The sequence below is a fragment of the Acomys russatus genome, chromosome 18 (genome assembly GCF_903995435.1).
Source record: "Acomys russatus chromosome 18, mAcoRus1.1, whole genome shotgun sequence".
In the NCBI taxonomy this organism is placed as follows: Eukaryota; Metazoa; Chordata; class Mammalia; order Rodentia; family Muridae; genus Acomys; species Acomys russatus.
Window position 1 is genome coordinate 21,534,025 of NC_067154.1, and position 23,927 is coordinate 21,557,951.

Below are 23,927 nucleotides of genomic sequence, written 5' to 3' on the forward strand. Positions count from 1 at the left end.
GAGAGCGGCCAGAACTCTTAACAGCTGAGCCATCTCTCTAGCCCCAATTTTTGAAATTTTAATGTATTAGATGTAGTGGCTTTTTATATTTTTATCTTGATTTTTCATTTGTCTTTTGATTTTATCATTTTTTTAACATGTAAAGGTTAAAAACAAAGTGGTTGTTATATTTGTCGATATTTTCCTTAGTCAAATCTTAGTGTTTTATGTTTTAGTCCTGGTTTATAAACATCTTTACTATATTTCAAATTATGGAGAAATTGAACTGTCTTTTTGACAGGCTCTATATCAATTTCCTTGTAAAGAAGAGGGCCCCAGATTCTTTCTTCTCTGTGCCGGCATTTTCTTGGTTAACAATGGGTGTGGGGAGGTCCAGTCTGCCCTGTGCGATGCAACTCCTGGGCAGCTGGTTCTGGGATATATCCAAATTGAGCGAGTGGTCCTCCGTGGCCTTTGCTTTAATTCCTGTGCTAACCTCCTTAATGTTGCCCTGTGACCTGGGATGTGTAAGATGAAGTAAACCCTTTCCTCCCCAAGCTGGGCTTAGTCATGGTAAATTAGAAAACAAGCTAGAACATTTTGCCTACTATGTTGTCTTAGTTGCTGTTTTATTCCTGTGAGGAGACACCATGACCAAAGTAACTCTTACAAATTAAAGTGTCTAACTGGGAACTTGCTTATGGTTTCAGAGGGTTATTCATTATCATTATGGCAGGAGGCGGAGTAGCTGAGAGCTTTGGATACTGACCACAGGGCGCTGGCAGAGAGAGAAAGAATGACTGGGTTTGGCCTGGGCTTTTGAAACCTCAAAGCCCATCCCCAATGATGTTCCTTCTCCAACAAGGGCACACTTCCTAATCCTTCTAATCTCTTTCAAACAGCTCTTTTCCCTGATGACTAAGCACTGTATGAGCCTGTTGGGGGCATTGTCATTCAAACCACCATACACATTGACTATTTTGAAATGTGGCGCATCACTGAGACTGTTACTGTACCAAATATTTGACTTACAAACATAGCACACATGTGTCAATCTTTATAGTGTCCATGTTCATACTTAGCTGCAAGTATCTGCTTTATCATCATGTTTTGGGAGAGAGTTGAGTCCATATATTTGTTGAAGGATGTATTTTACCAAATTATTTTGTTTTTTTACAAACATATAAGTTAGGCATTGTTTTGAATTTTTTCCTTTGAAAGAATGCGTAAGGCACATTGCAGGCATCTTGGCTTTTAGAAAGCTATAAAGCAGGTGGTACAGAATATAGTTATAAAGTGAGGATGTTTGGCAGAACCGAACTGAGAACCAGTGTGTGGCATGCAGAGTCCACTTTGCTGAAGAATAGATTCCCCCCGAGAGTGAGGCAATGTGACAGCTCTAAGTAGAAGAGCATCTGGTTTGGTGCACCAGATAGACAGGTGTGGTCATGCCACAGTTACTGTCACTCTTCTCAGCAAGTGTCCACTGGCCAGCCTTCACTAATGAGAGAAGCAGACTGATTTCGATCGGCTGACTTCTAGGAACTAACACATTCATGCTAGGACAAGGCAAGCCACCCAGTGTTAAGACAGAGTAATTTCAGTCCAAATACTACAATTGTATTACATTTTGAACAATGGTTTTGCAAGGTTTAATAATTTTTAAAATTTCTCTGAAGTGGTAGAAGCTATTTACCAGGAGTTAGCCCACTAGTTGTTGAGAGCTAAGGCAGTAAAGTGCTCTTTCATGTCTCTGAAAGTGTGGATAAGAAAATTAGGCTCAAAGTTTGTAGAACAGAAAATAGATGATTAGTTCATTTTCTTTCCCTCTAGACTGTGCATCTTTAAAAGCCACAGGCAGCAGCCAGGCTCCCTGTGAGATAAAAAGTGACTGGGCTGAGACTTCACAAGTACCAGTGCTAGACAGGGCCCGCTCTCCACAGTGGCCTGACTCACGTTAGAATGCTGGTGTCTGCGCCTCATACCTGGGTTGTCAGTATGTTCTGGTTTTGTACTTGCTGGTTTTTAATATACAAAACAGTAGAATAAAAGAATATAATTTCCATACATTGATGGCCATTTTCTAGTTAAGTCTATTTCCAGAGTGCCTTAATCTTCATTTTTGGGACGTATGACATCTTGGGCTTTCATCTTGACAGAGAGTCTCAAAGATTAGGTGAAATAACATTTTATATGAAGCTCTTCACTGCAACCACTTGTATAATTAATATGGCATGATACATATATAGTATATCTCATATGTAACATATATTTATATGATAATATATAGTTATGTTGGTATATTGAAAATGAAAGATTGGATAATGTAACTTAATCATCTTTTAAACTCTTACGTACTGTGTTTTCTGGAATTGAGAGATGTACCTTAAAGTTTAACCTTTATAGTATGTTATAAAAGTTAATTTTGAGTCAACTGGCTTGTGTTGTGTAGTATTTTCATTAAAATGGAGCAAGAGGCTGGGGACGTGACACAGTGATTAAGTCTATCTATTGCTCTTGGAGAAGCCCCGGGTTTGGTCCTTGCCACCCCTGGCACGCAGCTCCCACTACCTGTAACTCCATCTCCGGGGGGTGTGATGCTTCCTGATCTCTGTGGACTCCTGCACACACATGATGCACATAAATGAACACAAACACACACGTGTACATACGTTTAAAAAAATCTCCTCAGATTTGGGGCTGGAGAGATGGCTTAGCAGTTAAGAACATTTGCTGCTCTTCCAGAGGTCCTGGGTTCAGTTCTTAGAAGTCATGTGGCAGCTCACAGCCATCTGAATTCCTGTTCCAGGGGCTCTGATGCCCTCTTCTGGCCTCTGTAGGCACCAGGCATGCTTGTGGCATACAGACTTAAATACAAGCAAAACATCCATACATGTTTAGAATAAAATAATTAAGAGGTAGCAAGCTTTGTGTTTGGCTTTAAAGATACTAAGTTAATAGTAAAATCTTATATATATGAAACACATATGAAAAAAATTAGGTCTGCTTGTTTATATGGTTGGCCATTTTGCTTAATTTCTTTATTTTTATCTTTCCCATCTTTGAGATTTAATTGACAATGAAATTGTCAATTTTTGTTTTATCTGAATATATGTATAAACTGTGGGATGATTATAGCTAACATATATTACCTCACATAGCTGTTTTTTGCTTGGTGGAAACGTAGGTTTACTTGCGTAGTAATTTAAAGTATGATTATCTGCCCTCACAGCCCGAGAACATACGGTCTTGCCTAGCTGGAACTTTGCACCCTCTGACCAACACTTTTCATCTTCCCCATCTCCCCGACCTTAGCAACAACCATTGTACTCTTGATGTTTTTAACCTCTGTCTATGAGTGAGATCACATTGTATGTGTGGGTTTTTTCTTAAAAAGATATTTTCTCATTTTTAAAATTTGTTTGGTTGTTTGTCTGGGTATATGCCTGTATACCGTGTACCTACCTGGTGCCTGTAGATGCCAGAAGAGGCTATTAGATTCCCTGTGACTGGAGTTACAGACAGTTGTGAGCTGTTGTGGGAGTCTGGGAATTGAACCTCTGTCCTCTGGGAGAAAGTGTGCTTGCCTGCTCAGCCATCTTTCCAGGCCGTAATATGTGTGTTTCTGTGAGTGCAACTTACTTTACTTAGCATAATGTCATCTCAGTTGTTGCGCTGGACAGAATTCTCTTCTTTATAGCGGTTACATACTATTTTATAGTGTATGTACCACATTTTCTTTATTCATCTCTTGGTGGGTAAGTTTGTTGTACATTCTGACTATTATGGATAAAACTGGTGGTTATGGGATGTAGAAATTATTTTGAGTTGCTGATTTCACTTCCTTTGGGTACATACCCAGAAGTGGGAATATTGGTTGAAACATGTGGTAGTTCTATTTTTGTCCCTTTGAGGAGCTTCCATTTTTTTCTGTAGTAACTATATTAGTTTACTTTTCCAATTGCAGTGTGCAAAAATGACTATTCATGTCCACTGCTTATTTTCTTATATTTATGTTCTTTTGGTATTGGTTTTAATTTCTTATAAATCGGGGGCATCTAACCCCTTATTAAGACATGTAGTTTTAACATATTTCTTCCTCTTGGTAGGTCATCTCTTGGCTCTGTTGTTCCCATTTCTGAACAGAATTTTTTAGTTTGATACAATTCCTTTTACCTAACTTAATTTTAGTTGCCTTTGCTTTTGGTATCATTTAAAAAAATATTTGAGAAAATAGACAGTTTGCTCAGTGATTTCTTCCAATAGCATCACAGTTTCCTGTCTTTCATGTATATCTTCGGTTCATTTTGGTTTTCTGTGTGGTGTGAGATAGGGCGTCAGTATCCCCTGCCTGCATGTGGATGCACGATTTCCCCAGGACTGTCTGTTTCCCATTGCAGTTCTTGGCATCTTTGTGGAAGACTAACTGGCCAGAAATGGGTCTGTTTCCAGGTGTCTGATCCCAGGCACCTGTGTTTTTATTGCAGTACTATGTTGTCTTATTTATCGCACTCTTGTCATGTATTTGGAAATCAGATAGTGTGTTTGTTTTTGCTCTTTGTGGTTTTGTTCAAGATTGTTTTGGCTACTTTGGTCTTTTCTGATTTCATATGAATATTAGGACTGTCCTCTTATTTTGTAAAAAGTATCCCTGGAATTGCTTGCTTTGCACCTGCAGGTCACTTTGACTAGCACAGACATCTTAATTCTTCTAATCTATAAACACATTTTTGCTTTTATATGTGTCTCTAATTTCTTTCATGAATATTTTTACAGGTTTCAGTTTATTAATCTTTTACATCGTTGTTTAGATTTATTCAAACTGGTCTTTTGAGACGCTGTTATAAGTGCCACTGTTGCAGATAGATTGTTGTTAATAAACAGAAACGCTGAGTTTGTGTATGGCGTTCAAATGTGTCACCTCTGTGATCTTATTCTAATAGTTTGGGGAGGTGAAATCTTAGGGTTTTCTGTACACACATCATGCCATCCAGAAGCAGACCAGTGCTTCTTTAGCTGTGTATGCCGTTTATTATTCTTGCTGAACACAGAGGAATAGCATTTAGCTTTTCACCACTGAGCACACTAGATGTAGGCTTGTGTACCGACGCACATTCCTTCTGTACCTAGTTATTGATAGTCATGTCAATGAAAGAATAAAGGTTTTGTTCCATGATTATCAGTGTGTGTTGGGATGATCATGTGATTTAAATTTTTTTTATTAATATGTGTTACTTTTATTGATCGTGCATATTATGCCTTTGATAGGCTGTTCTTAAATACCTTGAATAAATTGCCTTTGATCTTATTGAACAATCCTTTTAGTGCTGTGTTAATGTTAGCTTGCTAATGTTTCATTAAAGCTGTTGCCTTCACTGCCATCAGGGATACTGGCCTGTAAATCTCGATTCTTTTACTGCTTTTCTCTGCCTGTGGTGTCAGGGAAATGCTGGCCTTATAAAATAAGACTGGAAACACCGCTAGTCATCAGCTTAAAGCATTTCAGAAGTATTTGATAGTAAGTCTGACTTCAAACCTTTGGAAGCATTTACTAGCCAATAGATCCTTAGCTTTTCTCCATCAATAACTTTTTGGAACTCATTATTGGTCCATTATTTGATTACGTATTATTGGTTTGCTATCATAGGTTCTATTTCATAATAGGTTGTATATTTCCAAAATTTATCTCTTTTTCTAATTTATACTAATTTGGGGGTGGGTACAAAAATAAGCATGGCAGTGTCTGATTTTTTAAAAATAACTATTGTCTTACGTTGTTTATAATTCTGAGTTTCAGAATTACTATTATTTTTTTGGTCTTATGGAGTTAGATACAGATTTTTGACTTCACAGAACTTCATAGTCAACATTGGCTCTATTTTTATTTTTATTTTTTGTTTTCTACTCTCCTTCATTCTTTCCATGAGCCTTAAAAACTCTTTTCTTTGGCTAGTTTGAATTTAGTTCTTGCTTTCTACTTCCCTGAGTCTAGAATTGGTTCTTTAAGGTCTTTGCTTTACCTTCTTGTGTCTTAGAAGTTATTCTAGAAAAGCTTTGTACATGTATTCAGTGACATATGGCCGTACCCACCTCCACGCCCCACTTCATTTTCTCCCAGGCTCCCATCATGCCTGCAGGCACTTCAGTTCCTCCTAGGACAGCTTGGATGCAACTTGGACATTTTAGTGAGTTATGTGTGTGTTTCTTCTTCTCTCAGGGGATTTCTTTTTAAGTTTCTGTTGGATTCTTTGGTGTACTAGCTGTTCACAATCATATTTTTTATGATTTTTATTTTTATGATTTTAAAACTTTATTATTTTCTGTGTATTGATATTCTGCTTTCATGTATATTTGTGCACTATTTTCATAGTGCCCATAGAGGCCAGACGAGGGTGTCAAATTCCCTGGAACTGGAACTACAGCCATTTGTGAACCACCATGTGGGTTCTGGAAATCAGACTCAGGTCCTCTGGAATAGCAGCAGTGCTCTTCATCACCAAGCCATCCCTCCAGCCCCCATGGCCATGTTTTAATTTCCGATATTTCTTTTGTTATTGTTTGTTAGTATCGTACCATTGTAGTCAGAAAATATCATTTAAATCTTTACTTTTTTATATTTTTATTTGTGTGCGTGTATGTGTGTATGTGTGCGTGTGCTTATACATTTGGGTGCCCACAGATAGTGTCGGATCCCCTGGACCCCTTGGAGTTTTAGGGTATGTACCATCCAGTGTTAATGCTGCAGATTAAACTCAGATTCTCTGCAAGTGTTGCTAAATATGCATCACACACCACGTATGATATAGGATTTGCTGTAGAAGGGTGGGGAGAGAAGGAAAGGGAGAGGGGCGCCCCAGACGGAGACAGAGTAAGAGAGAGCAAGAGGGTAAGAGACAAAGTAAGAGAGAGACAAAGTGGCAAGTTGGCCCCTTTATAGTCTGGCACACCCGGAGGCAGGTGATGATGTCATAAGTTGCTAAGAAACTTAGAGGCAGGCGCCTGTATGCTAACATTCCTCCCTTTTCTTATAATTCAGAAAATGAGGACATTGGACTACTTTTCATGCAAGCAGAAATTCAGGGACAGCAGCTTTAGTTTTGTGAGGAAGGTGTCAAAGGGATGCATTAAGCCAACTAGAAACGTTGTCGAGTGCTGAGGCTGTGGCACAGGCTTAGATTTCTTCTGCCTCCCACCAACCACCACTGATCAGTCTCCCACCTTTGTGCAGAAAATCCTATAAGCACAGACATGGCCAGTAATTCAGCACCAGCCCTGGACCCACTGAGGCTCTGATGCAAAATGCATTTGAAGAGCATATAATTTATGTCGCTTTACCATTTGTAGATATCTAATTAGGATCTACTGCATTGCCCCACCATTCAGTACGGAGCTAATGACCTTCTAAGAATGTAAATCAGACTGTGCCATTTCCTGCTTATAACTGCCAGTGCTTTTCCATTGTATTTAGAATAAAAAATTTTAAAAGGCTTTTTCTCTGGTTTATGAGCTCTCCTCTGATTAAAACCACTCCAGGATCTTTGAAAAACTTCCCAATTCCGGCAACATCATCAGAGAGACTGTGAGGTGACTGATGGGAGGTGAGGTCTGACTTAGTATTTTAAGTTCTAGCAGCAGCCAGGGTTGTGACTTCCTGCTCTGCCTGACCTGACCCTTGGCCTCTCCAGCCTTTTCCTGGTTGGGCCCTCCACTCATTATGCTTCAGTCTCACTGGCTGCTTCTAGACCCTGACCTCTGTCTGCCCTCTTTCTGCGTCAAGCCCTGCTCGCAGCCTGTTCTGTTCCTTTGTCCGGGAACACCCTCCCTCCGATGTATGCTTTCTCTGGCAGTTAAATCAATGTGAATATCCTTAGAGAAGTGTCCAGGACTCACCAGTGCATGTGCTTTTATGTCACCTTTTCCTGTGTAGCACTGACCATTATGTGGTGGTTTGTCCTTCCTGGCCCTCTGTCCCTTGCCTGTTTTTCCTCTGGCTCCCTAGAATGCGAGCTGCAAGGTTATCTTTTACATTGTTTTGACCGTGTGCTCTTGGCACCTAGAGCAGTGGCCTGCGTGCATAGGCGCTCAACCTGTTAGATGCAGAGCTTCGGGTGAAGGAATAAATGAAAGTTTGGATTACTTTTAAGTGATCAGCTAGCCCAGATCATCCCCCTTTCATCAATATTATGTGGTGTCATAAGATATTAAGCTAAATTCATATTGCCTGGTGACATCATAGCACTCATGACATCGTGGCAACATGTGTTTATGGTAATGCTGGTGCAATCATACCTTTTTCTGCTTCCTGTCATTAGAGACACAGAACAAACAATTATGTTCATAGTACTTGACAACAAGTGACTGTTCATTTCATGTTGATTGAACACGTGCCCTGGGTGTACATGTACACATATATAGTCACGTACAGCCTAGTTGTACGGTGGGCTATCTGATAGAAGTTCGTGTAGGCACACTGAATGATATTTGCCCAATGAAATTGCTAAAAGACACAATTCTCAGAGCATAGCCCTGTTGTTAAACCACTCTGTAATATATCCAAATGATAGTAACATGTGTGTTGCTTCTATGTGTTGACTCACTTTAGCTATTTTAAAATTCCTGTCAATGCCAGGCACGATCTCATTCAATTCTAAGAGTATTTCATGCCCCCAGTAATAAGGAAGTACAGCACTAGATTGAAGCTGTACGCAGTATAGCATAAGTGAAAGTCACCATCCTTTCAAAGATGCTGCTTTTTGCACCCGGCAACTAGCAGGGATGTTGGTGATGAAGAGTTTGATCAAAGGACACAATCTAGATGTCTTTGCTGACGCCAAACAGGCAGTCACATACCAGCATATGTCTTGATCTTGCTTATGATTTGACTTTGAAAACTAGTCTTCTATAAAGCACTTGGTGCAGATGTCTAAACTAGAATTTGCTGGTACTTTCCTACCTGTCTGTCTGTAGAGCTGGTAGTTGGGGCAAAGTCTGGTTCTTTGGTAATTGGTCTTTCTCTTTAATGCCATCCTTATTTTGTGGTTTTCTCTGTGTACAGCTGTAGTCATTTAGGCTAATACCAGGAGAGATTTATTACAGGGTGTGAAGTAGGTTACAGTTTAGGGAAAGACAGTTAACCCAGTCTAGAATGACAGATCCAGAAAAGTTTCGATGACAGCTCCCCTTGGGAGAGCAGCTGTCTCTCTGCTGGCTGCCACCTTCCTTGCTTTGTAGAACATGCCTTACTCACAGAATGCCAGCTGCAAAGGCGTCAAGAAAGGCTTTATAGCCTGTGTAGAAAGGATAGCAGGAGACAATTTAATTGCACATTTCCATTTAACTTGTTAAATTGTTTTCACCCACTCTGACCTTGGCTGTCTATTATTTTGAGGTTTGTGTGTGTGTGTGTGTGTGTGTGTGTGTGTGTGTGTGTGTGTGTGTGTGTTTAGTTGAATCCATCATTAATAAGATAGCAGACTTGGTTAGCTGTAACAAGAAGAATTTTAATTTATAATTACTGTGCGTGTGTGTGTGTGCATGTGTGCGTGTGTGCGTAAAAGGACAATAAGATGGAGTCAATTTTCTTTTTGTACAGTAAGTTCTAGGTTTAAGCTTCCCCTGTCAGCTTTGTGCAGCAGGTACTTTTGCTCAGAGAGCCATATCACACCCCAGGAAGTTTGTTTGTGTTCATAAAGTGAATTTGTAAGTGGAGCAGGTCATCTACAAACAGGTCCTAGTAGTTTCAACGAATAGAGGTATATGTTTCAAAACTGAGTGAACTGTCCCCAGAAGCGTGAGTAGCTGAAACAGTCACGGCAGACTTGTGATGCCAACATCTCGTCATGCTTGAGGGAGGAGCATGGGGAAGTTTACCAGAAATTCATAATAGATGGACAACTACTCTTGGCACACCCTTTTTGAGTTCACTGGCCCTGCTTAGGTTTGGTAAACAAGGCTTTGTTATTGCTATGCCGTGTTTGCACAATCCTGTCTTCTATGGTTGTGGACATGATCGATCACTATTGTAAAGTTAAGAGGTCTTGATGTATGCCTTTCTTCACTGAGATCCCAGAGTTCCTTAGTGTTTATATGACTGATAGGATATCTGTATAGACCTCTATATCTGTATCTAGCTATATCGTCTATGTTTATCTGTATCGATATATCTTTATCTGTCTATATATCTGTATCTAAATCTATCTATACATCATCTATATCTACTTCTATGTATGTTTATATATCTATATAGCTGTGTATTTATCTATATCTGCATATTAGCTAGACTTAGCCTACAGAACTCTAGCTAGTTTCTTTCAAAGCCAAAATAGTTGGTAGCATTTACTTACCAAAATACCAAAGTAAGAAATAGCAAGTGCCCACAGTTAATATTTTCAGTGAGTAAAGAATTGTACCCACCTAAAGATAGTCCTACTTTAACTAAAACATTTAAAAAAGATTTATGTGTTTTTATTTTATGTGTATGAGCATTTGCTTTCGTATATGTGATTATACCATGTGCTTGCCTGTTGCCCATGGAGGCAGACGCAACATCGGATTCTCCAGAACTGGAGTTACAGGTGGTTTTGAGCTACCTTGTGATCACTGAGAACTGAGCCTGCATTCCCTGGAAGGGCGGACAGTATTAGTAGCCACTGAGCTGTCTCTCTAGCCCCTAACTAGGATGGTTTTATTCCCGTGTGTATCCTTAAAGATACTTTGTAGCAGCTGTGGTAAGCAGATATAATCAAGGCCATTTTTTAAAATGAAATAATTAACATCATGGACACTACTTGGTAGTTTTTTTTTTGTTTTGTTTTATTTGTTTGTTTGTTTCGAGACAGGGTCTCTCTTATGTAGCCTTAGCTGTCCTAGACTTGCTTTGTAGACCAGGCTGGCCTCGAACTCACAGTGATCTGCCTGCCTCTGCCTCCTGAGTGCTGGGATTAAAAGTGTGCACCACCACCACCCAGCTCTACTTGGCGGTTTTTAAAGAAACTGGGCAATTTGCTTGTGAAGTGAGCCTAGGACATGTGTAGATGGTGGCTCTTTGCTCTGAAATCTACCTGTAGGTTGATTCAAGGAGACTAGCTCTTACTGTAGAATCTCTTCTGCTGAAATCTGTTGCTGCCTTTGTGTAATACGCCTTTTTCTTTCATTTTTCTCCATAAGGTTCTCTTACGTAGCCCAGGCTCGTCGTAAACTCTAGATTCTTTTGCCTCTACCACCTGGTTTTGCAATCCTAAGCATGTGTCAATGTATCGCCACACACGTACGACAGTGTTTATATTGGGAACTGCAGTTTACATTCAAACTGAATTGTTCTTACAATATACATTTTGTTCCTTTCTTAGTTTCATGGTCCTATGACTATTTTTTTAAACTTACTTGCATTTAATCTTTAGCATGTTAGACAAATATTTGGAAGTCAATTAGAATGCTTTCTGGCAGTTTCTGAGTTCATATATGTAGTAAAGATATGTATTGTTTTGGGACCAGGTGTGTTGGTGCACACATTTAATGCCAGCACTTGGGAGGCAGAGGCAGGTGGATCTGTGACCTGAGTTCAAGGCCAGCCTGCTCTACATAGTCAGGTTCCTCGTCAGCTGCACAGTGAGACCCTGCTGCCCCATTCCACAAAGGCATTGCCTTAAACTGGATTGAGGTCCTATTCGGTATATGCTTTGGTACCCTACTTTTGCCAAAGTCATTTTAGTTGTTTACTAAAAAAATTACATATACATTATAGTGTAAAGTTGTAGTTCTGGTGTCAGTATTTATATTTATATTTAAAGTGAGATAACACTCTTAGTTTTCTTTATGATGATATTATAACGTGAAATTACTTGTTACCTAACTCTGGCTGCTCTGTAAACAGCCATGGTTATCATAGTGATCTAATGACTTATCTCTGGATCTCTTGAGAACATGCTGGAAAAATTAGCGCAGACTATGCAAATATCCTGAAAACATCCAAAGCATATTGTTGCTTTAAAGTTCAAATCTATATTTTCAGATACATGTAATGTAGTTACGCTTCTTGTTAAGATGCATTTGAAGCAGAGAACAGGCTTTCTCTGCTTCAAAAAAGCATAGCTTTTAGGGTGCCAGACCTGAGGAGATGGTGTTGGCATGTTCATGACATCTGAATGAAGGAGCTGTGCTGAAGTTGGACAGTGGAAGCTTTCTAATGAGCTAGAGCTTTTGGGGAACGCAGAAGAGGAAATGCTTGGGGTCTATGATATGATTAGTGCTATTTTTATTCCCAAAAGTTCAAAGGTTTCAGGGACAAGAAAAATATATACAAAAATGGAGGAATTCATTGTTCTTCTTATTTTATTAATGTGCTTCCAGGATGCCTATAAAAAGTGGGTTTACGAAATCTTCACTTTTCAATTTGTTGACATGCTTATAGGTAGGAAGAGTAAAAAATATATACACGTATGTACATATAAATCCCCGATCTTACATATGAATATGTTAAATAAAAGTATTAAAACAATTATAGGGAATTAAAAGCCAAATAGCCTATACATAAGAACACGTGATGGGCTGGAGAGATGGCGCAGCAGTTAAGAGCACTTGCTATTCTTGAAGAGGACCTGTGTTTGATTCCCTACACCCACATGGTGGCTTCCAACCATCTATTATGGGATTTCATGCCCTCTTCTGGTATATAGATATATATGCAGACAAAATGCTCATATACATAAATACATAGATGAATAAATCTTTTTAAAAAAATAAGGTATTTTAAAAAAATACTTGAAAATTGTATGGTTTGTAGATGAATGTATTACCTGAAATTACTTATCTCTAACCATTCAGGTTTTGCTGTTGATTGCACTTGCTCAGGTCCAGTTCAATGGATGTTTAGTTTGCTGCCCGTGAATTTTCATGCAACTGGAAATAACACACGGTTCAATGTAACTTCTGATATTAAGTGTTACGGGGAAACTGGGCCAACTATTTCCTTGAATGGCTGGACTTTTGTCTTTCAGTGTGGGGAATTTTGTCTGTGGGTCAGCAGTACATATTAAAGGGAATTTTTTTTCTCTATGGACTCTTTTTTTAAATTAATGAACAGTAAGCTAGAAGTGAATGACTCATGAAGATATGTAGAAAGTTGAGGCGATGAAATGAACTGAGCTAGTCTGTAAAATGCCATTCATTCTCTGTTTTGAAGACTAAATTAAGGAAGGTTATTTCTGTGCGTAGATGTGGTTGCCATAACAGCACTGTGCAATATTGACCTGCTACAACTTGGTTTTGTTGTGTACCAACAAATAGTGATTCCATTTTGTTCCATCACTATGAGGGACTCAGCCTGCCAGGTTGGAAATGGAGCGTCCATTGTGCTGGCCCCTGTCTCATCAGTGAGGAGCATTGTAAACAGTGTGTGAAGTAACTTGACAGTAAAGTGCGGTAAAACTTACTGTATGGAATGTTTTACTGTCATGCACAGAGCTGTGATTCAGGATATTCTGAATGAGAATGAAGAATCATCTATACTGACAAAACAAACAATAAAACCCCAACAAAAACATTATTAGCAGTGCTAGCTAGCTTCAAATTCTCGGGACTCTGAGCTTCTTATGCTAGAGGCATGACATTCCTTGTCTCATTTTCTGTGACAAAAACAAGATTAGAGCTGAGTTGGGCCAGTGTATTACCAGTTCTCAGTGTGGACCTTTGATTTTCAGAGTCGTCATCTATTCATTCTTTTGCAAACATGACATCAGCCTGCTTCCTTTCAGCCACCACCTCTCTGAATCCAGGAGAAGGAGATTTTTGTTGCTTGTATGTTTAGTTTTCCATTTTCAAGGCAGGATGCTACAGTCCAGGCAGTGCTGGGTCATACATGTGAGCTTCCTGTATTTGAAGCAAGCATTCTACCCCCCACCCCCAGCCAGTAGATGTAAGGAGCGCTAAAAGGAGGCAAAGCTTACTCATGTATTTCCCCACCTTTTAATTTATACTATTTGTTGAGCATTTTGTATGTCCTTGTCCAACCTCATAAGTACAATTAGCATAAGGAGGGGTGTAAGTAAATGAAGCACAGGTTCACATTAACTTTGTTTTTTTTTTTTTTTTTTTAAATAAAAGATTGTGCTACCAAGGAGACGTAACAGAGCTATAAATATAATGTTAATAAAAACAGGGAGGTTAGATCTGCTCAGTCTGACTCTTCAGGGAGATTGGGCTGAAGCTTATGTGCCTTTTCAGAATTTCTCCCAACTATTTCTGAAATACAGCCTAGTTTTGAATCACTGTGCTAAGGCATGTGTTTATTTTACATCTTTGGGACAGTATGTGATATGGTGACTCTGTAGTGAGTATTTTGTCTGGAGTAATTAATGTTGAGAATTTTAAGTTAGCTTGTTCTAATATTAAATTTTAAAATGTCTTATTAATATATATTTTTTATATGTATATATACACTCATGTTTGATTTTTAAAATAATTTGAATATGAAAATAATCTACTGATCCACTTGTGGCTTATGTCTAACTTTTCCCACACAAGAACAACTTAGCAGCCCTGAGGGGAGAGTCCTCTATCCCACCATGCACTGTATCACTGACAGTAAGGACACATTTAGTCTTCCCTGTGGTAGCTGCCATTGACAGGATGAAGTGATACTGCTCACACAGCTTGTATAAAAATTTAAACTTATAGTTGAATTAAAAAGCACTCTTACACCCTCAGAGAGCAAAGATCCCCTTGGAAAAGGAGGCGGGAAGAGTGTAAGAGATAGAGGGCATGGAGGACACCAGCAGAGCAAGACTCTCTGAATCAGTGGGCAAGTCTTATATGAGCTCACAGAGACAGACTGACACAGCAAGCGCAGGGCTGACGAGAGTCTGCACCAAGTCTCCTGCATATGTATTAGAACTTTCAGATTAGTATTTTTATGAGACTGCTGAGTGTGTGAACAAGTGTCTCATTCTTGTGCCTGTACTCGGGACTCTCTTCTTTGTATTGAGTTGCCTTCACCAGCCTCCCTGTGATGGTTTTTGTTTTAGTTTATTACATTTTATCTTGTTAAAAAAAAAAAAAAAAAAGAAAGAAAGAAAAGGAAAGAAAAAATACCCTATTAAAGTGTGGCATAGTTATTTTTATATTGCAGTGACAAAACACTGTGACCAAGGCAACTTATAAAAGAAAGCATTTAATTAGGGACCTCCTTATATTTTGAGAGGATGAGCCATGATCATCGTGGTGGGGAGAGTGGCCACAGGGATAGTGCTGGAGCAGTAGCTGAGAGCTTGCATCTGATCCCGTTCAAGGGAGTCTGTTTTCTGGCCTGTGGAGACACCAGCATGCATGTGCTGCACATGCGTACAAGCAGGCAAGGCACTCATAATATTTAAATCCTAAAAAAACCCTCACAATTTAACCTAATACAACTTATGTTTTTAAAGTCATTACCTTTTTAGTGACAGTTTTATTTATCTATTTTTATTTTAACATCACACGTAACAGCACATTTTGCCATGACATTTTCATGTATGTATATAACTTTTTTGGTCACATTGACCTTGTTATCCTCTCTTGTCCCCTTCTGACTTATGCTGCTTGCTTTCATGTTACTAACAAACCACACTTTTACTTTTTTCTCTCATTTTTGGGGATGAGGGAAATGACCCAAAAGAATTTCAGCATAGTTTTTCACAGGAGCGTGGACATCTTAACAGTGGCTATGCCACTAAAGAAAGTGTCTCTGCTTCTCTTAGCCAGTATATATATCTTCAGGGAAAGGTGGAGTCCCGTGAGACTCACTCCCCTGTGACAGGATGTTGGTGGGCCTAATCTTGTACAGGTAATCACAGCAGTGCCAGACATGGAAGTTAGCATTCCGTACCTCTTTCTTCCCACCCCTCTTAACACTTTTTCTATTCCTCCATCTGCAGTATTCCCTGAGCCTAAAGGAGTTCTATTTATGACTGAGCAGTCAATAGTCACTTATTGCCAATACTTCAACCAGTTATGAGTCTGCAGTCACCATTGACCATTGTAGAAAGAAGCTTTTGTGACCAAGGCTCTCAGATTCACTGCTCTGGGTATAAGCATATTTAGGAGGCAGTTTGATGGCTATATCATGTCTTCCATTAAACAAAACAACAGAAGTCATTTCCCTCCTAGGACCTTTAACCTCCCCAGGGTTCACAGTACCAGTTGTGAATTCCCTTTTGTATAACAGGTCCCTAATTTGATGATGGTGGTGATGGTAGTGATGGTGGTGATGCAGATGCAGTTGGTTGCCCCCATAACAGACTTGCCAGTACTGCACCACTGGCCACATCTTGCTGGGTAGTAAACAGTGTAGCATCCAGGATCTACAGCTGAGTAAGGCTGCCGACGACAGTTGTCTTCTGCTAGCCTGCTCCGCGCCTTCTAGCGCTGTGGGCGCTAGTTTCAGGGATGAAGCTTCCAGCCCAGTTCCAGCTTGATTTCTCTATGTCTCGTGACCAGCTCATGAAATGTTGAAGTCAGTACCCTTTTGATAGTGAGAACACTGAAAGAAATAAGATTCATATCCTTATCTTGGTTCTAGTGAAAATGTTGTAAATATTCGTTATGTGCTTTAAACTTGGAGTGTTTTCAACAGAACTTACAGAAGAGTATAACATTCTGAGTAAAAGTGACAGTAAAGGTTTAATTTTTGTTTGATAGAGTGGCACTACATGCATCTGAAACTGCTAAGACATCCTTCTCAGCACTAACCCTGTAAGGACACTCTGTTCCTATTAAGGCATCACACTGTCTGTCTTACTGTAGTTTATACAGTGCGGCGCTCAGCAGCTTGCTTGACTTTGCTGCATTGGTTAGTGCTGGTATGAGGCATGGTCCCTAATTTGCTTTTTAAGTGCTGTCCTATTGTTTCTCATTTCCAGCACCTCACCTGGTCTCCTTCAGAGACCTCTCAACCCAAGGAGTCAATGGAATGGCCCTCAGAGGGCTTTTCAAAAGGATTTACATGTTCTGGGTAAACTAGTCCTCTCTTAATGTTGCATTTGTATGACTTCTCAGTGTGAAAGCGAATCCTCACATTGGGATCCCTTCAGGAGTCCAGTGATTGAGTTTGAGTCCATTACTGCCACCATCCTTTTGAAAGATCATGTGAATATGTAGTAGGGGAAATATCTGAAGCTTTCTGGTGATATTTCCTTTTGGATTTGAGAAGACTTTTTGTTTGTTATTTGAAATGTGCTGTGCAAAGAGAAATGCTATATGCAGTGGAAAGTGTCTATAAGGCTAAATAAAGTCTTTAACGTTAACTTTACATTTCCTTTGCTGGGTGTATGGTGACTGATTTTTAGGACATGACAGCACGGGACCTGCTACAGCAGCGGTACACGCTCCCCAATGGTGACACTGCCTGGCGATCCTCACCCCTTGTAAGTGCTGCTCGGGAAGGCAAGCTGGTCCTATTGGATGGCATCCACCGGGTCAATGCTGGCACACTGGCTGTATTGCAAAGGTTTGTGTCACATATTGTCTCCATGGCAACCTAAGCCCTGGGTTATGCAGATCCTGAGGAATTTACAATTCTATATTCAAGTTGAATAAAATATCACTAACATTTGTTGTTATGAACACTTGACTGTAAAGCCCCAAATCCCATTTCTGTGGCAAAATTTGCTGTGTAAGAGCTGAAAGATGAAAGCCTGTTAGTAGTGGTTCAAAAGGCTTACATACATGGATTAATATGTGCAACAAGCCATGCGGCCGGGGCATCTGCAGTTGTGTCTTAACTATACTGCTTATGCTTAGAAACCATCCCAGACCTACACTGGGGGTAAGTGTGTTGGAATCTTTTTTTTTTTTTTTTTTTTTAAGAGAAAAGAGAGGTTTAATGTAAAATATATATTCATTTGCTTATTTCACTCAGTTGGCACAGATATGAGCACTTCTGTCACCATTACTTTCTTATTTTAGGTGAGAAAAAGTTATCTACATGGTTCAAAAACTCAAGAATTGTAGAATTTAATGTTGGAAAATTCTCTATTATAATTTCTGTGGAAAATACTCATAGCCTGTGTCATTTAAGGGGTTATTGATGCTTTTCATTCCTTCTCCGCTGCACGACTTTTAAAATCTGACTTACTGGGAAATGTCAAATAAATGAAATAAGCCATTTCTTGAACCAGCTAACCACGCTTTTTATCGCTGACAAGATGCAGATACCGAGTGTAATGAAAGATTCCAAATGTGTTGTATTAATCTTGATTCAGTTTGTGTGGGTTTAAAAATAGTAAGCACAAAGTTTTAGTGATTTACCACATTTCATAGACTTACAATTTAATTTTCTCTGCCAAACAGATAAATGTGGATACAAAATAAGCAAAGCCTCTCTTGTTGGCTGTCTCTCAGCTGTCTGACCAAGGACAAAAGAGCAGCAGCAGCAGTGTGGCTGCGCTATGCTAGCCCAGGGTCTCCAGCCTTCAGCCTCGGGCCACCTGGCAGATGGAGCTTTAAAAGCCCAATGCCTGGCCTCCATCCCACCACTTCTGAAGTCATTGATCCAGGCCAGAGATTTGAAGATGGGCATTTTTAAATGCTGCCTAGAGATCCTATCTTTACAGTCAAGACTGAGACCAAGACATTAAGCATCTATTTTCTATTAATTGTTCAGCTTTCACACCAACTCTGGAAGGCTGGCATTGTTGTTTAAACTAGTTTTGCCTTACTCTCATAATAAAGTTTGGAGAGATCGAATGGTTCTTCCTTCTCTGGCTACTCAGCAAGTAAGCGCAAAGTTGGGATTGAACCCAGGCTCGTCAGCCTGCACTGCCTATGCCCATAGCTTCTGCAGTAGTCTTCACTGTTTGCCCTCTGCAGTACCTAACGGCAGTGTCTTATGTAGTGTGGGATGCTAGGTTACTTCAGGGCTGCCCTGTGGAATAGCAATGGAGTTATTTCATTTCAAAGGCTCTTGATATTTTAAATCCTTAAATTACAACCGTAGAAATATTTTGATAATGCTTTCCCTTGAAAAGTTACGCCAGATTCCAGAGTCATGAGTGGATGCCCATAGCTAACCTGAGACACTCATCCAACTGTTTCTTTGTGTCTCCCACCTTCTCCTTCCCTTCTTCATGCCTCTTCTCCTTCACACGCATCTCTGGGATTTGGGACCAGTCCTCTGCAGACAGAGTCCAGCATGTGTGCCAAGGATAACACATAATGGCACTGATCAAGTTACAGTTGTGAAAAGAACACCTAAAAAACCTGTTAGGCCCAGCCACCAGCAATGATGGGCGTGGTTGAGTATTGATTAAGTGATTCTGCCTCTCATAATGTCACTGATTAATTTGTTTCCCTCACCCTTTCCCGTCAGACTCATCCATGACCGGGAGATCAGCCTATATGATGGGTCTCGGCTGCTGAGGGAAGACAGGTACCAGTGCTTGAAGGAGGGGCTACAACTAACCGATGAGCAACTACAAGACAGGTAATTTGTGGTATATTATCAGGTTTTCTCTTACCATGTATTTAGTGTGTGTGCAGGAATGTGTAGGTGCACATAGCACAGCTCACCTGTAGAAATCAGAGGACAACTTGAGGAAGGCAACTCTCTTCTTCCTCCACTTGGGTCTTGGGATGGAACTCATATTCTCAGGCTTGGCAGCAAGCGCCTTTACCCTTGGAGCCGTCTGGTCACTGCTAAGGTGAAAGTAATGTAACGTTCCTTATTTTTAGCTTAACTAGAGTGAAGCAAAACAGTAACTGAATGGCTTAGTTTGGTGTCCTGGGCATGGAATAGCCTGGCATTTCCTAAACCTGAGGTTTTGTCCAGGCTGTACTCTATATTCTTAGCCTTCGTTCAAATAACCGACTCAACTGCATTTTTAAGACGGTAATCCAGCCTTCCTAGGAAGTCATGAGCATGACTGCGGGCCTCCCCTGAGGCGGCACTGACCCCTCTGGCTTCCTTACAGTTCATTTCCTAGAGAAAACAGTGAAGTGCAATGGGTGGGATTTGACTTGACTCTGGAGCAAGAAACACAGTGAAAACATCTACACAAGACAAATAGAAAAGTCTAGGGCTGAGGAAGTGGTTCCGTTGGTAAACTACCTCAAGGTACGCAGGCTTGAGGAACTAAGTTTGGATCCCCCAAAGCCACATACAAATCCAGGTAGTGTGCGTAGTGACTGTAACCCCAGCATAAAGTAGAAGTTTGAGAACCGAGACAGGCAGATCTCTGCTGCCTGCCTGGCTGACGGGCAGAGCCAGTAGGTAAGTTTCAGGTTCAGTTAGGGACCCTGACTCAATCGTAAAGGTAGAAGCCATGTGCAGACGTGCTAGGGAGGCAGATAGAGATGAGCTGTCTGTGCTGGAGGCCAGTCTTATTCTTTATTGTGAGTTCCAGGCAGTCAGGCCAACATAGTGAGACCTTGTCTCAAAAAATATAACAAAATAATACAGGGATGGAATCAGTTGAGGAAAGTTGGCTACCTCTGCTCTCACATAATGCACTTGTATGAGCAAGCATACACATGCACTACACAACACAGGCACAAGCCTCCCAGAAAAGATTAAATATGCACGGTATACATATTCCCTACTATTGAATTGATACTAATTTTCTTAACTAGCATAGTGATACTATGATTATGACAGGAAACCTTGTGTTTGCAGGCATTGTTTATTGAGATAGAAGGGATAGACAAGTGTGTGAATGTGTCAGTGAGAGGGCAGTAGCCAGTGTGAGCAGGAATGTAAGCTGAGAAAAATCGTAACACCTGGGAGATGTGAATGAAGGATGATTGTGTTGTGCTTAGGGCTTCACAGTTGAAGAAAACTGTTTTCACCTGCATGTCACTCTTCTCTTTAGACTAGGCCTCTCTGATGTCACCCCCATGTCAGTACCTTCTGGTTGGTCTTCACGTATTTAGAGAATGGTACAAGGGGGCAGGGAGAAATGGCTGCAGTGATGATCATGACTTCCTCCCTTAATCTGGCCTGGTGCAGGCAAACCTTTACCTTTCCCATACTAAAAACAAGAGACGCCTCCAAAACCAGTGAAGTTATATGACTTACTGAGTGCACCATTTATTTTTGCCCTGGGAAGGAAAATGTTAACTCCTTGTTACCTAGCTTATTCAAGAAAGCAGCGGACTTGGCAGTGCCTTTTGAGGTGTGCCTGTCACAGTGCTGCAGCTTGGAAGTGCGTTTGGTCCAGTAAGCCAGGGAGATCCCTCTCATTCCATCCATGTATGAGTAGAACTCAGAGTTTTTATGTTGTTTGCATATGAATCATGGTCAGGGAAGAATACAGATTCTCAGATGAACCAAAGCAATTGAGCAACAGCTCCAGGCTTGCCTGAATTTTTCTTAGGACATTGGGAGCCCTGTATTTCTGCCAAGTATCCAGGAAATGACAACTTTTTTTGTGTGTGTGGAAAGTACCTAGTGGTCTCTAATTCATACAAAATCTTGCAAATAAGATCACTTAGGAACAGAGTGACCTTCACCTTCATGTTGAGGGTTTGTCTCACAGTGGTCATTAGTTCTTCCTTCTCGAAGGTTCCACCGTAACTTCATCAGTGTGTGTCCTCTCAAAAGTGCATGCCTCACTCATTTCCAGCTCCCAACGTCATGCTGAGAGAGAGAGGTCATGTCAATACTTACTTCCCCTCACAGACTTAAAAAAAGTTTCACTGTTTCCTAAGGTCAAACATACATGAGACTTGAGCCAGTTAGAAATGTCAAAGTATTTTATGAAAAATACCACTCCCCTGTAATAAACTCTCTGACTGCCTCTCATGTCCCCCTTTCCATTCCTAGAGGCTTTCACTTTAGTACCTAGCAGGTCCTTCTGCTGTTTCCTCATGTCACTAGGCAGCATGCTTCATAGGTGTTCCCTCACTTGCCGGTGCTAAGAATTACCTCTCGGTCTCACACATTAAACGAGGGTGCGGCCTTTGTCCACTTCCGTTCTCATTGCGCACTCTTATTTCCATCCCCTCGTTCTTTGGCGTTATTACAGTTGCTGGAAATTTTGTTGAACTTTAATTTCATCAGGACAGTGTAGGTACTACAGCAGAATTATTTACTATATTTAAATAGATTTCTCTCATACACCCATCTTGTCTTCCCTAATGCTGGTAGTTGCCTCTGTATGAAAGATAGAACTGTAAGTAAAGGCAGTGTGATGAAACACCAGGGTGGAAACCTGTACAATACTGATGTGAGAACACTGAGGGGGGAGTGGCCCTCCTTTCTATGTATATGTCACTTTCTTACCCCAGTCACTTCTCTCTTGGTGAAATTTCATCTGCTCGGGCACACCGTAATTCATGACTCCGTGTTCTTTCAGTTTCATATGTCTTATGTGGTCCATTCTGGACTCATTTTAGGTTGTAGCTCTCGAGCCACCTCAGACCTTAATCTCCCTGGTTTCCTGTGCTCTCTCTTTCTATCTTTAACATTATTTAGATATAGGTTGAACCTCTAAGTTTTTTCTTTTCTCTTTTATTTTCTGTCATGCATTTGTTGTGTTGTTAACTTGTTAAAAGCAGGATGTACTAACAATGATCTAAAGTCCTTCCACCTGTTGAGGGTCTGGACCGACAGCTCAGCAGTCAGGAGCTTTCACTGCTCTTGCAGAGACCCTGTAAAGTTTGACTGGCTCACAACCACCTGTAACTCCAGTTCTAGGGGATCTGACACCCCTCCTCTGGCCAGGGAAGACACTGCACTGAAGTGTACAAACCCACACTTATAAACACACATGTACATAGCTAAAAATAAAGTAAAATGAATCATTAAAATACTTTCTGTCAGGTCCAAAGGAATTTGGATTTAATTCTTATTTATGAAATACAGGACTTACTAACAACAAATGTTATATTATAGTTATAAATTCCTAAGGCTGTAAAGGTCTATTCAGGCTAGCAAGAAATGACTTGAAGATGTGTCTAGTCTCTTTGTCTTCACCACCTTTATTCCCGTAAACTGAATCACACAAGAAGCTGGACACTTTGTAAAGGTCCACCATGAAAGACTCGGGAACGTAAGCTCCCAGCCCACCTGAGGACTATATTTATGGTTTAAAGTTTTATTTTGATGCTAAAAATCTTCAATTCAACTTTTTAGTAATTTATTTTTATTTTTGTTCATTGGCGTTTTGCCCACACGCATGTCTGTCAAGGGGTCAGAAGCCCTGCAGCTGGAGTTACAGACAGCTGTAAGCTGCCATGTGGATGCTAGGAATTGAACACCAGTCCTCTGGAAGAGCAGCCAGTGGTCTTAACCACTAAGCCACCTCTATAGCCCCCTTCAATTCAAATTTAAGACTCAAATTTAACAGGAATAAAAGTGTAAAGTCCTAATCTGATAAAAGCTACTAACTTGTCAGCCAGGCATGGTGGTGCATGCATGTAATCCCAGCATTCAGGGAGGCAGAGGCAGGCAGATTGATGTGAGTTCAAGGCCAGCCTGGTCTACAAAGTGAGTCCAGGACAGCCCGGGCTACACAGAGAAACCCTGTCTCGAGGAAAACAACAACAACAACAAAAGCTACTAACTTGTCATAAACTGTTAAAAATATGCAAGTTAATGGTCAGCCACCTTGTAAATGGTCAAATTATTTAATGTGCTCAGAACTGGGCTTATGGTCCCGCTAAGTACAAATGTAAATATTTACAGGGACAAGCTTTAGCCTTCTATATGTGCTGTCAAGCTTGAGCCTGAAACAAGTAACTAAAAGCAAGTAAAGTTTGCTTAACATGAGGTAAACTTAATAGATGCGATGATGGCCCTCAGACCCCCAGAGAGACCTGCTCTTCTAGTAAACACAAACCTTTAGACTTGTCTACCCACTAGCCATCCTTCTGTGTAATCAGCCAAAGCCTTTCTGTTTAGGACAGTGTCACCAGCACAGGCATGTAGAGGTTGAAATTCTAATTCTTTTCCTTGTCAGTATCCCTCCTTGGTCCACAGT

The 23,927-nt window shown here is 40.4% G+C and overlaps 1 protein-coding gene across 1 annotated transcript in view; it reads left to right on the forward strand.

The window, feature by feature from the left end:
• Vwa8 (von Willebrand factor A domain containing 8) overlaps positions 1-23,927 on the forward strand; it is a 309,886-nt gene that overhangs the window by 83,039 nt on the left and 202,920 nt on the right. Inside the window, exons 13-14 of the mRNA XM_051160869.1 lie at positions 17,298-17,458; positions 19,319-19,432. Coding sequence (XP_051016826.1) covers positions 17,298-17,458; positions 19,319-19,432 — 275 coding nt within the window. The remainder of the gene's footprint in view (positions 1-17,297; positions 17,459-19,318; positions 19,433-23,927) is intronic.